Consider the following 15,578-nt stretch of genomic DNA (forward strand, 5'->3'; position numbering starts at 1 on the left):
CAATCAGAGCGCGACAATCACATGTAATTGAAAAAAATTACAATTTTTTTTTTAAATTGCATTTCAAATCCAATCACATGTGATTGTAAAACACAATCACATGTGATTCTGCATGTCAAATCCAATCACATGTGATTGAAAAAAAAATCATTTTTTTTTTCAAAAAAAAATTTCAACCGGAAACAGGCTTTAATTCGGTGATTTGATCAAGTTTGTTAGCGTTTCGTGATCATATCTTCAAAATTTCAGACTTTAATTCAGTGATTTAATCAAGTTTTGATCAAAAACTTAGTGTTTAAAGGATTTAGCACAAACTTACTGAAATTCGTCATTTTACTAAAAAAAAATTCAATCACATGTGATTGGATTTAACATGCAGAATCACATTTGATTGAGTTTTACTATCACATGTGATTGGCATGCAGAATCACATGTGATTTACTGCACGTCAAATCCAATCACATGTGATTGAAGAAAAAGTTTCGAAAAAAAAAAATTTGTTTTTAAAAATTTAAAAAAAAAAAAATTTCTTGAATTTTTTTTTTTTTTTTTTTACTTTTTTCCAATCACATGTGATTATCACGTTACGTATCGCACTCTGATTGGTCTCTTGAATCTCAACTTAAAAGTTGATTTTATTTGAATATTTCTCTATTAATATGACATCATTTAATCCATTATCATCTCTATACTGGAGTGGTTTATTTTAAGAGATATAAATGACGTGCTTTAGACATCATTTTATATTTGTTAATTCCATCCTTTAATTTAGTCTTTGGTATTAAAAAGGTAACTAAACATTGATACTTTACTTTAGTTTCTTTAGGTGGGTAAGAAATATTCTTAAATACATCAAATTTGTTAAAGTACAAAATAAAAATAAAAATACTAAACAATGATTTTTATAAATCTATTTAATTAAAGATTCTTTAATTAAAAGATTGAGAGTTCAGTACTATTTAGGACAATTTGTATAATATATTTAGATAACTGACCATTTACCTTTTGACAATTTACCCTCAACTCCTCAAGTAGTCAAGTCAAAGCAAACAAAATTGTTTCATGGACCGACTTAAAAATTGGCCCAAAAGGCCCAGTACAGCGCCGATCATCATCTTGAAAAGCAAGTCTTCGTCATCATTTTGATCATACGAAGCCAAAAGGAAAAAAAACACTTCAATTTCACTAAACTCTAAGAACCAGAATTCAATTCAATGAATACGTCACAGTTTATGGACAAACAGATCATGGATCTGTCAAGTTCTCAAAACAAAATTAATGATTTTACGGATCTAAACAGTCAAGATGACAACCGTCATCATGACGTCAGCGATGATGGTGATAATAGCAAGGATGAGATATTACCTAACTACGATTTCCAGCCAATTCGTCCGATCGTATCATCGCAGGTCTCTAACTTTGATTCCGGTAACACCGGTGGAGCTAGGGTTTGGTCCTCAGCTGAATCAAAACCCTATTCTGCCTATGGAGTATGTCGTTTCCCCTAATTTTAATTGCTGTTTCTGTTTTAAGCTTTAATTTGTGTGAAATTGAGATTTTGTAGGTATTGATTTGGTTCTTAGCTATTAGGAGTAGGATTTCACGCAATTGAGTGTGTTCTGATTATACAGTCCCGTTTATTGATAGATATTATTATTATTGATAAAGTTATGATGGTGTATCCAACATATAAATATCCAGTATTGGCCTATAGGGAGGTTGCTGTTATGATTCTTAATTGTCAAATTCAGTTAATTTGCATTGTGTGTGACGTTCAACGTTTACTATTTGTGTACAGAACTTTAGTATTGATGATTCTCTGCCACCTTTTAAGCTTGGGAAGGACCCTACTGTTGTTCATGCGGCGCTGTTATCAGAAATTGACAGAACAATGAAAAAGCATGTTGACAATTTGATGCATGCTTTAGAAGGTGTTAGTGCGCGTCTTTCACAATTGGAGAGCAGATCTAGGAACCTGGAGAACGCTGTGGATGATTTGAAAATGTCCGTCGGTAATAACTATGGAAGTACTGATGGCAAGTTAAGGCAGATTGAGAACATCATTAGAGAGGTATATATTACGGAGCAATATATATTATTACTCTTATTATTCATGATCATGAGTATCTTTAGTTGCATTTGATTGCCGAACACTTGAACAATTGATTATTTGACCATAGCACAACTTCAATCAAAGTTAGGCCATTAAATTTTGTTTCTTGCAGTGTGTGCTGTTATCACAAATTAGTTGCTTCTGATTAATTCATCCCACTAAATTGCTTACAGAATGTGCATTCATACATTGTGTCATATTATCATGGTATTCACTAATGATTGTATGCAGGTACAATCTGGTGTGCAGGTTGTGAAGGATAAGCAAGAGATATTTGAGGCTCAGCTGCAGCTTGCACAAGTGCAAATATCAAAGCCTGAGCAGCAACCAGAACCCCAAGTGGTTGCATCTGCTCCTATGCAATCATACCAACAGCTTCAGCCTGCAGCTCCTCCACCGCAGTCACTACCGCCTGCTCTTCCTAACGCTCCACCACCACCGCCACCTGTCCAACACCCAAACCAATATCCTCCAAATATCACGCAAGTCTCCCAACATGATTCTTACTACCAACAACAACCTGGTCAAACTGCGGAACCACCGGCACCTCAGCAATACCAGATGCTACCACCACAACACCTTCAACAGCTACAACCAGCTAAGGCGGCCCCACCATCACCACAGGCACAGTATCAACAACCCAATCATACCCAATACTCTCAACCACCTCCAATGTCCCTTCAACATCTTAGTTCCCAAAGTCAACCTCCATTGACCAACCATTCTGAAGAACTATCATACTTGTCATCTCAATCTCAAAGCTATCAACCACTTCGCCAACCTAGTGGCGGCCCACCTCCCCAACAATTTCAAGGGAACCCTTCTCAAATGTATGAACCGCCAGCTGGCAGGCCCGGTCCTGGATTTCCCAACCAGCATGGGCCGTCAGCTGGGTTTGGCGAGCCTTATAATTATAGTGGGTCTCAATATGGAAGTGGGTCACCTGTAAAATCCCAGCAGCATTCTCCACCTAATATGGGTCCTGGTTCTGGTAGTGGAAGTGGGTACCCACAGCTCCCTACAGCTAGAATACTTCCTCAGGCCCTTCCTACTGCCACGGCAGTTGGTGGCGGTTCTAGTTCCGTTTCTGGGAGCGGTGGAAATAGGGTTCCGATTGATGACGTAGTCGATAAGGTGACCAACATGGGCTTCCCAAGAGATCAGGTAAGGGCAACGGTTAGGAAGTTGACCGAAAACGGCCAGGCGGTTGACTTGAATGTTGTATTGGACAAGTTGATGACCGATGGAGTCGAGTCTCAAAATCCCAGAGCTTGGTTTGGCCGTTGAGGTGGTATTATCGTCTTCGAATTACTGTGAGGCTTTTGTTTTATGGTTATGTACATAATTTTTATTTACTCAAAACATAACGTTATGTGGTTTGATTTGTAACTCGTTATATGCTGGATGCCTGGCTTTTACTCATTTTATGATTTTCTGCTTCATCTCAATTGTAAAATAGACTACATATATTTTGCTGAAACATCAAGTGAGCTTAGTTGCAACAAGTGTTGTAAAAAATCTGTGTATTTTTCCGATTTTTGCAACCTTGATTTAAATGTATAAAGTACACTTTGATTCCCGATTAATCCCCAAATTGGCGAAAACTCTCTTCAAAGTCCCGACCGATCAATGTCGGGATATCAATTATTGCAACCTTGGTTGGTAATCAGGGAACGCCTTATTGCTTGTAAATGGGTAACCAAAACCTCCAAAACCTTATCATGTATTTCAAGTTTTGCATTAATCATAAAATTCTCTTTATTCATCAACATTCATATGTTTTTACTGTTTATTCATATGACCAACTACAGAAAAATAGAAAGCACAACTATATTATATGATAGAAATATTAAATCATTGTCACAAACAAACAAAGCTTAGATAAACACACACAACTAAGCTTTACAATAAAACAACATTATTGTTATTATTATTCCCAAACCAAATATTTTCTCAAGCCCTATCACTACCACTACCACCACCACCTTTTCCCCCTTTCTTTCCCCCTTCTTTCCCACCTTCTTTTCCACCTGCTTGAACATTAACTTCACCACCACCTACACCCACATGACCCTGACTCTGACCATGAACTTGACCCTGACCACCCTGCTCACCCATTTCATGAGCCTTGTTCTGAATAGTCTGACCCACATCTTTCGTCTTCTGCCCTGCATACTCACCCACATCCTGTATCTTCTCCTTCACATAATCCATCTGTTCTGGTATCGAAGGTGCCGACTGCCTCAACATGCTCACCAAATACGACAACGAGCTGAGCCCGGTTAACCCGAACGTCCCAGATGTCAAAAACCCGGTCACAGCTAGCCCGATTGTCAACACAGCCGGAACAATAACCGGGCTGAAAATGATAAACAAAGGTGTAGCAACAGCTAAACCAATCACAGTCCCAACAAGAGTAATGCCTGCTAACCCAAGCAAGATTGCACCAACTGGTAGTAAGGCCATTATAGCCATTACTTTACTACTTGATGGACCTTGATGTTGTTGGTGTTGTTGCGGGTATGGGTACCGGTTACCAGCATGATCAAACCGGTAATGGGTTTGAGTTGTTGTTGGGTATTGTTGTCGGTCGAATGTTGAAGAGTAAGTTGTAGCCATGTTGTGATTGAATTAGTGAGTGAAATGAAGAGGTGAGGGATTTTAAAGATGAAGTGGAGAGTGCATGTTGATGACACGTGTGTCATGACTTCGATATTTGAGGCTTTGCATGATGTACATGTTTCAGTTTTGTTTCTAGAGTCTATCTTTATGAAGGGTGGATCTAATTAGTGTACCTTTTCCATGTTTAATTTTAGTAACTTAGTAGTATTAACCATGACTTTGACATTAAAGATAAGTGATACAGTAGTATTTTTTTGATAATGTGTTAAAAGTCATGAAGTGAAGTTGTTTTAAAGTGTGTCATTTGAGTGTTGAATTTGAGACGGATATTGTGGTAAAATATAATTGATAGTCAGGTATAAAATATAAAAATTAATGGTGAAATTAGATTAGTTGAAAACCGCCTCCATAATTAAAAGTTGAGAAAAATTGTTTGAAAATGCATTGAATTTTCACAAAATTCCTATTGTATGCATTCAACTTTTAAATCTTCTATTGTATGCATTCAACTATTTAAATTATTCTATCGTATGTATTTAACCTGTTATAACAGGTAACTTTCAAGTCATTTAAATTTAATTGCTAAATATTTACATTATTAGTCCTTTATATTTGTAAATCTTATTTTCATTGATCCCTCTCTTAAACAAAATATTACTAGTATCATCTTCATCCATTCATCATCATCAAGTCATCATCTTTATCTTTATCTTCATCATTTTAATGTGTAATTCCACCTAAATATTACTTATATTCTACGTCATCAAAACTAAACCTGAACGAATTAATGTGTATTTCCCGACCATATTTGTTGACTTTTGGAGGTGGTATCTCACTAAGAGTGTACCGTCATCTGCTCCAAAAGCGAAGGGGCTTTCCACAAATCAGATCAACCACAGGAAATCACTGCCGCCGCCGACTGCCGCCGGAAATTCGTCGTCATCAGGCTAGAATCTCATTTTTCTAGATCTAAACTAGTTCATTTTGTTGACATAATACGAGTGTTAAACCTCTAATTTCTTATTATTTGAAGTCATCTGGGTTATAAATTAATCCTTTATTTCTTTTTTTAATTAATTTGAAAATTGGAAGCAAATACAGGATTAGTGGCTGGATCTCATAAAATAAACGAGTTGGTCAGAATAAGATATGATTCTGATGGAGGGGTATGATTTTTTTATTATCTTTTTGTTTCATTTTCTTGAATACCCATTTTATTACTTTGAGTATAGATCTAAGTGTGTATGTATATTATCAGTGTACTTTAGTAAAGTTAGTTGTATGACTACTATTTAATTAATTTTGTTGAGTATCGTTAGATCTTAGTGTTTAATTAGTGTGACTGATTACTAATTAGTGATGGTTATGATTGTGAGTTGTTACTAGTCTTGACATTGCTGTTCATTAGTTATATGTGGTTTTCTTGTATTGTTGAGTATGTTTACCTCTTTACTGGATGTGTAGTTTGATACATTTTTGGTTTTAACAAAATTGGTCCTCTTCTGTAAATCAAATCATGTTCAATTTTAAAGGTTTGAACTAAATTAAGTTTTAATAAGTTAATGATGAAGATGAAGATGAAGATGAAGAATGGATGAAGATGATAATGGTTTGTAAACAAGAGGGACTAATAATGTAAATGTCTATAAATCAACTTGAGGTAACATGGAAGGTTACATATTATAACAAGATAAATACACACTATAGAACAATTTAAATGGGAGCTGATTCGTACACCGCTAATAATTAGTCATACACCACCAAAACTGTTTTACTAGGTTGTACAGTATAACATTCTAATGCACGTTTGGTGGTGTATGGATAATTTTATCGGTGTACGAATCAACATCCAATTTAAATAGTTGAATGCATACAAGTATTTAAATACACACTAATGAATGGATGTAGAGTTGTGGTGTTGTAGGAAGGGAATGACGCTGACGTGACAGTGTTGTCGGGAGGGAGGTCCCTATGATAAATGTTGTGTTGTTGAGCTATGAAGTTGTAGGACAAATTAAGTTGATATGTCATTTGTTTTTATTTTTTACATCATTAAATGTACACAATAAATATAATAATGTAAATAAAAACAATATATATATATATATATATATATATATATATATATATATATATATATATATATATATATATATATATATATATATATATATATATATATATATATATAACTAATACATTACATGAAATTAAAATTCTATAATTACATAATTTTTAGATGTACATAATCAACCTGTAACTCTGTAACTAACTAGAGGGGGGTGAATAGTTACTTGGTGGGATTTTTAAAACATTTTCGATTTAAAACTTGAGATTACTATAGTGTGATTTGACTTGTTTGTTCACAAGTAAAGTAAATACAAAGATAAGGGATAAGAGAACAAACACAGAGCTTTATAGTGGTTCGAGAAGATGTTAACTAATCTTCCATAATTCACTCCTCAATTCTAACGAAAACAGAGTTAGTTTCCCTATAATGCTCCATACTCGGTGGAGTGTCCGGATACAACACTAGCTCCTCGATAAACCGCAACTTATGAACCCTTACGTCCCTTTGATGAATTCACAATCACCAAATGCTCTTACCACAAGATCCTAATGCTCCAACTAAGTGAAACCTCACCTATCTTCTAGATCCCTTAAAGAAGATAGTTTATAAGTAAACTCACAACTAAGTTTACAATCACTCTTGTTTGAATCACTGTAAATAGATTACAATATTATTTGAATGATATCGGTAAAAATATGGAAATGTAAGTGCAAGAGGTGAGTATTCAAGTGCTCCAAGGTTTGGCTTTTATAAGCAAGAGAAATTCAAACCCGGTTGACTGCGGCTCACCTCACAGTCGACCGTGGGTCGACCGTGCAGGTCTCTGACTTCTGAAATTGTAGCCGTTTGAGAACTTTAACTTTGTCATTTTTCCTTATAGAATGGCTGCAATTAGATGCCAAAAACATCTGAAAAGACATGCATTACCCCTTTTGTCTTGGATGTATTCTTTGAAGTTGACCTTGGCTTAAAAGAAGGAAATCCCATTGTACTAGTGGTGTGTCATTGATTCCCCTTTATGGTAACTGCAGAATTTTGATCATTTGACAACCACAAGCTTCCAAACTTCAAGTCACATGTCTTCGAGGCTTTTGTTAACATTAGTTTTGCAAGTATATGCATTCATTGGTTACTTGCAACCTTCCAAATAAGACCAATTTGTTTATACATGATTTCTTTTGGGAGTTTACACTAAACTCTTATTAAGCATGTAAGTAATGCTTAATGGTTAATTAAGTGAAGAACATCTCTTTAGTTGGGACTTTAATGACCATCCTAAACATTTCATTATTTACTTTTTAAAAAGATGACTTTGAAAAGGAACTTTTAGCAATACTTAAGTGTTTAACATTAATCACAAGCTAAAAGTGTCATTAAGACGTCATTATGTGTGATTAATCAAGATTAATGTTTTAGTGATCAAAACTTATTTGGGTATGAAGGAGGCAACTATTCTAAGCATGTTGAAATAAGTTATGTAATTTGTAGATGCCCGAAGTAGTCAAATATTTTTTGATCAAAAATTGGAACAGAGAGAACTGCGGTCGACCCACGGTTGACCGTGGAGTCGACCGTGCAACTTGTTTCTTAGAACAAAGGTACAGGGCATCCACGGTCTGACCTGCGGTCGACCGTGGACCCAGCCGTGCTCTTATAGTGTTTTTCAAATGACTCTTTTGACTTGTGTTATTGGTCGTTTGCTAGAGATTGTGTAGGCTTGTGAACTTGTGTTGTAGTATATGTTGTTTAAGCACATAAGACTTGGTGTCATCATCAAAACAAAGTGGTTAACTTTTGAATATTATCATCGAATCACTAACCAAACCATACCAACACCACAATTAGAACAAGAATAAAGAATATTAAATTTCTAAAAAAAAAAAGTTAATTAATAATAACCTGGTTAGCACAACGGAAGTTTACTAGCAGGTTCCAAATATGCTCGGTTAGGTCTTCTCTTAGTTGGGCGTGCACCTATCGATTTCGCAACTCTAAATTTATCGTAGATCTCTTGATTTATTTCTCACGTTCCTTCGCGGTCGATGTTTTGGATCTTCAATCATAGCTTCTTAGATTGAGTCCATTTGAAAACCATTATCTTCTCGAATCATGTTATGCAACATAACACAAGTGTACATGTATCCCGTCAATTTGTTGAATTGTAAAGATCTTGCGGGAATTATCACAATCGCAAATCTTTCACGAAGTACACTAAATGCTCTCTTAATTTCATTTCAAACAGCTTCTTGAAATCTCTTGAACTTGGCATGTCTCTCATCAGTAGGTTGTGAATATTCTTTCGTAAGTGGCGCCCAACCGAATATATACCATCAACTAGGTAAAACCCTTTTGTGTAGTGATGCTCGTTTACTTAAAAAGATGCAAGTGGCACAGTTCCATTTTTCAACAAATCAAACATTTAAAAATAATTTAAATTAGTAATATTAATGTTAGAACCCACAATCTCAAAAATAGCGTATCATATTCACATATTTGGGAAGTAAGTGCTTCAAACAAGATTGTTGGGTGTTTGTGATCACTCATAGTGTATTGACTTTTTCACACAGAGAGACAAATTTTTCATTCTAAAAGCATACACTCAAGACTTCCAAGTATCCTTTAACTTGTGTTTCTCTTCGTACACACTATATAAATGTGGTATGTCAGTCGCAGTAGACTCTCTCAAATATTGTACTATATAAATCAAATAATATTCTACTATATAAATCAATATGCATTGTAAATACTCGTCAAATATATCTGGCGCCATCTCATACGTTAATTGATGTATGACAGATGTAACCTTTTGTGGTTGCTAACCACTGACGACCATCACTTCGTTTTTTAGAAATAAAAGTTAACGGGGGCAATTGTCGGTAGAATATACTTCAGTAATATCATTAATAATTCATAGAAATAGTTGACAACATATACAAAAACTTTAAAATATCTTAGAGGATATTTTGGTATTTCCGCATAGTAATCATCCCATAATTTTTGTACCACACTTTCATGATCTCTTGAAATATAGGTACGAGGTATTTTATTTTCTTTCTCTAAAGGAAACTCTTGGCTTCAAGTTTTACAAATTGCATAATTTTTTCATCTTATTGGATTCAAACACATAATTAAACATCTCATATGTTTTTCAGCTCTCTTTTTGTTAATATATATATATATATATATATATATATATATATATATATATATATATATATATATATATATATATATATATATAGAGAGAGAGAGAGAGAGAGATTTAATCAAGAGGGAAGCACTTTTTTGGGGGGAAGTGGGGGAAGTAATTTTTTTTCGTTTTTAAAAAAAACTTTGTTCACGAACATTATAGATTAGATGAAAATATGAACATTTAAAAAAGACACTTTATTATGAATGTCATTATTTTGGCGGAAAAACGCTCGAAGAATAAAATAAAAACATTCAATGCATTGAATGCTTTTCTGCTGAGTTTTTCTTAAGGGTTTAGAAATTAGGGGGTTATAAATTAGGGTTTAGCTATTAGGGTTTAGAAATTAGGGTTTAGGGTTTAGAAATTAGGGTTTAGATTGAATATTTTAACACGGACGGTTTAGAGTTTAGGGTTTGGGGTTTTGGGTTGAGGGTTTACGGAGTAAACCCGAAAACCCTAAACTCTAAATCGGGCTAAATTTTAAAAAAAAAACACTTCACACAAGATGAAAACAAAACGATTCAAATAAACTCAGCAGCAAAACATTCATTGCATTGAATGTTTTTATTTTTTTCTTCGAACGTTTTCCCGCCAAAATAATGACATTCATCACAAAGTGTCTTTTTTAAATGTTCATATTTTCATCTAATCTATAATGTTCGTGAACAAAGTTTTTTCAAAAAACGAAAAAAAAAAAAATTTGCTTCCCCCTTTCCCCCCAAAAAGTGCTTCTCTCTCTTGATTATGACTATATATATATATATATATATATATATATATATATATATATATATATATATATATATATATATATCAATGAGGAAGTAACCAATCGGGGGGAAGCCAATTTTTTTTTTCATTTTTTTTGGAATTTTTTTTTCCGGCATCAAGATCACACGAAAATATGAACATTTAGAAGAGACACTTCGTGATGAATGTTATTATTTAGGCGGGAAAACGATCGACAAAAATAACATTCAAGATAATATTGTTCGTGAAGAATATGAACGTTTTTTTTTTTCTTTTCATGTTTTGTGAAGTAAAATTTAGCCCGATTTAGAGTTTAGGGTTTGGTGTTTTGGGTTTATTCCATAAACCTAAAACTCCAAACCCTAAACCCTAAACTCTAAACTCTAAACCGTTCGTGTTAAAAACTCAATCTAAATCCTAAATCTAAACCCTAAACCCTAAATTTCTAAACCCTAATATTTAAACCCTATAAACCCTAATATCTAAACGCTAATATCTAAACCCCAATAGCTAAAACCTCAACATACGCTCGAAAAATACGATAATTGTTATATATTACTTCTTCGAGTATTTTCCCGCCAAAATAAAAACATTTATCACAAAGTGTCTCTACTAAATGTTCATATTTTTATCTCATCTATAATGTTCGTGAACAAAATTTTTTGAAAAGAAAAAAAAATAGTTTTTGCTTTCCCCCCTTCCACCTGATTGGTTACTTCCCTCTTGATCCTACCACTATATATATATATATATATATATATATATATATATATATATATATATATATATATATATATTCTTTTTTTTTTTTTGTATAAATTTGACATCTCATATATTTTTCAACTCTGTTTTAGTTAATATTAATTTTTTGTATAAACTTGAGAATTGAGAAAAGTAAAGGAAGTAGTTTGAAATGTCCAGAAAATGGAATGGGAAGATTATTTATTTATTTATTTATAATTGAATAATAAATATTTTTTATTAAACCGCTCTTTACCGAACGACTATAATTAGATGTTGAAATCATCCGTGGTTAACCCCAACTACACCCCAACGTCGATGCTACAACGGCGCATAGAGCCGGTTGTGGCGTTTTGCAATGGTTACTTAGACATCGGTTCCGCGTTTTGCAATGGTTACTTAGACATCGGTTCCAACTAGTGACGGAACTAGAATTTTTTTCACCGAAGAAAAAAAAAATTAAAAGCGTAACAAATTTTTAACAAAATATGAAGATTTTGGGGGAAAAAAAATGAAGTTTTTAGGTAAATTATGAAAGTTTTTGAAAAAAGTTGAAGGTTTTTGGTGAAAATTTAAAGGTTTTGGGACAAGATATGTAGGTTCTTAAGGAAAAAAAATTCACTGAGGTCAATGCCGAGAAACCTAAAATATTAACCTAAAATATTTACACTGAAAAAAAATTCCCAAGTAGTTTCGCCACTCGTTCCAACCCACAACGCCGAGGCTACAACGGACACATAGGGCTCTCGTTGTAACGATGTGTGATGGTGATCGGGCAATGGGTTCATCGGTGTGGTAGCGTAGGGAGCAGTCTAATAACTTTATTATGTGGAAAGTAGTACGTTTATTCAGTTTGTTGTTTTTGTTTATTCATTTTGTTTTCTTCCTTGCTAACTTTTCGCAAAATCTTTCTTTTTCTTCTTTTTGTTCTTAATTCATATTAGACATTACATAACATTTCATCATGTAATTCATTAAATAAAGATTAAGACATGAAGATGTAAGGCTTACTTGAATGGAAAGATGAAGCCATAAGAATACAACTAGGATGTTTGATCTTCTACTTGATCCTCTCCTTTAGTGATGGACTTAGGGTAATTGTAATGTGTTGTTGTGTGTATAGAGGTGAAGAATGAGCCTCTATTTATAGGAGAGGTCAAGGAGGGATCAACTCCAAATATTAAAGAGTATGCAACTTAATATCTCCCATCAAGATTAGTTAAATGCATTCATTATGGTATTTAATTATGATCATAAAAGACAACATGTCATGAGTCTTGTAATCTCACCATATCAATAAGATGGTGACTTGTTATTAATAATCATATCTTGTGATCTCACCATATCAATAAGATGGTGACTTGTTATTAATAGGTTATGATACATTAATGTAGGAGTAATAAATAAGTCTAACATTCTCCCACTTGGCCGTATACCTATTAATATTTTGTATAAATTTGGCCAATTAATTGATTTAATAATTAATCGTCATCAGGTAGAATTACTAACGCAAATCAATATAGTCACATGTATCATTTTTCGATATAGGACCCCTATCAATTATACAGTTAGTCATTCACATAATTCATAATTCTCATAATCCATAATGAATTCGAATGGTGATTAGAACATAAGTGGTTACCAACATAAACCATTCATAATAATGATCCATTAATAATCGTTTGTTAATAATCTCTCATAATGTGCACAAAATAGAGAATAACAAACTTCAACATGATGTGGATAAAACATAACAGAAAAGAACCTAATCCTTAAATAAGGTCATTACATAATCTCATGCCAGCAACATGCTCTTTTTTTTTTTTGAAAAGCAAGAAGGACTTATATTAAACAATCACGAATAGTACATGGTTAACTGGGCACCCTTAACAGCACGATACATCACGAAAGAAATAAGGAAAACAAATTACATCGCCCTAAGCTAATTGCAAAGATTGCAACTAACAAAAGGAGTTAAAACTAAGGGTGTGAAAACCATTGTACCCAATCCATAATATGATCCTTGCAACGTCGTGAAATCCAATCATATGAAAGAACTTGAACCTCTCTAAATAAAGATGGGACCGTCTCGAGCTTATTCTTGAACACCTTTGCATTTCTATTCTTCCATAGAATGTAACAAACCACCCAACAAACGGTTTGCCATTGATTCTTTTTATGATCCTGTGCTACACAACCGAAAGTACCATTAAAAATATCCTCAAACCCGAATATAGCCGAATTATACCCCCACCATTTAAGAACTTTAGCCCAAATGTCTTTTGCCACTTGACAGGAAAAAAGTATATGCTCCACCGTCTCAATGTCACCATCACAAATCGGGCATCTCACACTATTCAAGTTGATGCCCCGTTTATCTAACTCGAATCTTACCGGTATACGTCCTAATCTCGCCCGCCAAATAAACACCCCCACTTTTTTTGGAACCAAACCATTTCGCAACGACTCAATAGAATTAACCGCACGTGGTAGAATGACTTTGTCGACAAGAACAGAACAGTCCTTGACCGTATAAATGCCCTTCGAATTAAGATTCCAGCTCCAACAGTCTTTTTTACCTTCGGTCAGCTGCAAGTTCCGAACAGTATCACGCAACCCATTTAGTTCACTATTCGTTCAGCCCATCGGTGGATAGGCCCAATTGCCGAGCCCATCTCCCTTAAATTCTTCGATTTTGCTACTGATGTTGATATCTTTGTCAATCTCTAGCCTGTGTAGTCTTTTGAATCTGTCCTTAAAGCTTGCGTTCCCCACCCAAATGTCATCCCAAAAAGAAGTGCTTTTCTCGTCCCCGATTGAGCGTATATAAGGATTAGAGAAAGAAATCCCTAACCCGTCCACATGTTTTCCTGCATCACAAATAGAATTCCAAAGGCTAGCGTTTGGATTTCGGTCAATCCCGTTACCAAGCACAAGACCTCCATTAGAACCATAAATGCTACGAATAACGGTGACCCACAAAGTGTTAGTTTCGGTTTTAAACCTCCACCACCACTTACAAAGAAGAGCTGAATTTTTACTTTTTAAGGACATGAAATTTAAACCTCCTTCTTTGTGAGGAAGAAGGATTTTTTCCCACTTAACCCATGACATTATAGAATTAGAACCCGTACCGCCCCAAAAAAATTTCCGTCTCACACTCTTGAGAGAATTAAGCACACAAGTAGGGGCACGAAAGAGCGAGAAGTAATAGAGAGGTAGGCTAGAGAGAACCGACTTAACTAAAATTAACCGTCCACCGAAAGAAATCATTTTTTCTCTCCAATCCGCTAACCTCTTGTTAAATTTCTCGATCACCGGGGACCAATCATTCAATTTCTTCATCCTATTACCCACGGGAATACCCAAATACATGAAAGGCAATCGACCGCTGAGACACGAACACCAAGACGCAAGAGCTTCCACGTTATCATTACTAATTCCTACCCCAAATAATTGACTTTTATTATAATTAACCTTCAACCCCGAAGCCCGTTCAAAACATTCCAACAAGTACATTAAATTTCGCGCATTACGTCTACTCCATTCGCCAAAAAAAATCGTATCATCCGCATATTGCAAATGGGAGATGACGACTTTATCTTTACCCACCTCCACCCCTTTATACATTCCTCTCTCAACCGCCACTTTCGTTAGGATATTAAGTGTGACGACCCGAAAATTTCCGACCAAATTTAAACTTAATCTTTATATGGTTTCGACATGATAAGCAAAGTCTGTAAAGTTGAGTCTTAAAAACTTTGAACTGTTTCATATGTTCAATTGACCTTCGACTGTTCTCGACGATTCACGAACAGCTTTTTGTTAATAGATATGTATGTATTTAAATATGTATATATATATAACAATAATAATTTGTAATAATATATGATTTAGTTTTAGAATTTAGTATATAAGATAAATAATATGTAACATTATAATCTCTACACATAAATATATGAATATGGACATGATTATTATTGTTTGGTAACCTAAGAATTAGGGAACATCACTAATTGACGCGATAATTGCCACAATTGATATGAATATTTTCCCCCTGATTATTATTGTTTGGTAACCTAAGAATT

The 15,578-nt window shown here is 34.3% G+C and overlaps 2 protein-coding genes across 2 annotated transcripts; one reads left to right on the forward strand and one right to left on the reverse strand.

Annotated features, from left to right (window-relative positions):
• Window positions 1-1,118: 1,118 nt before the first annotated feature.
• Window positions 1,119-3,561, forward strand: LOC139857617 (uncharacterized). Its single transcript, XM_071846433.1, has 3 exons — window positions 1,119-1,490; window positions 1,799-2,071; window positions 2,345-3,561. The coding sequence occupies exons 1-3, from the start codon at window positions 1,215-1,217 to the stop codon at window positions 3,398-3,400; spliced, it is 1,605 nt and encodes a 534-aa protein (XP_071702534.1). The 5' UTR covers window positions 1,119-1,214; the 3' UTR covers window positions 3,401-3,561.
• A 420-nt stretch (window positions 3,562-3,981) lies between these two features.
• LOC139858548 (oleosin-like) lies at window positions 3,982-4,732 on the reverse strand. Its single transcript, XM_071847383.1, has one exon. The coding sequence runs from the start codon at window positions 4,730-4,732 to the stop codon at window positions 4,067-4,069; it is 666 nt and encodes a 221-aa protein (XP_071703484.1). The 3' UTR covers window positions 3,982-4,066.
• Between the last annotated feature and the right edge of the window lie 10,846 nt (window positions 4,733-15,578).

Source organism: Rutidosis leptorrhynchoides, chromosome 7 (assembly GCF_046630445.1).
Source record: "Rutidosis leptorrhynchoides isolate AG116_Rl617_1_P2 chromosome 7, CSIRO_AGI_Rlap_v1, whole genome shotgun sequence".
Taxonomy (NCBI): domain Eukaryota; kingdom Viridiplantae; phylum Streptophyta; class Magnoliopsida; order Asterales; family Asteraceae; genus Rutidosis; species Rutidosis leptorrhynchoides.

Coding starts and splice junctions, on each gene's coding strand:
- LOC139857617 (XM_071846433.1), top strand. CDS start 1,215: ATGAATACGTCACAGTTTATGGACAAACAGATCATGGATCTGTCAAGT. Junction 1,491..1,798: donor AACCCTATTCTGCCTATGGA/GTATGTCGTTTC, acceptor ATTTGTGTACAG/AACTTTAGTATTGATGATTC. Junction 2,072..2,344: donor TTGAGAACATCATTAGAGAG/GTATATATTACG, acceptor GATTGTATGCAG/GTACAATCTGGTGTGCAGGT.
- LOC139858548 (XM_071847383.1), bottom strand. CDS start 4,732: ATGGCTACAACTTACTCTTCAACATTCGACCGACAACAATACCCAACA.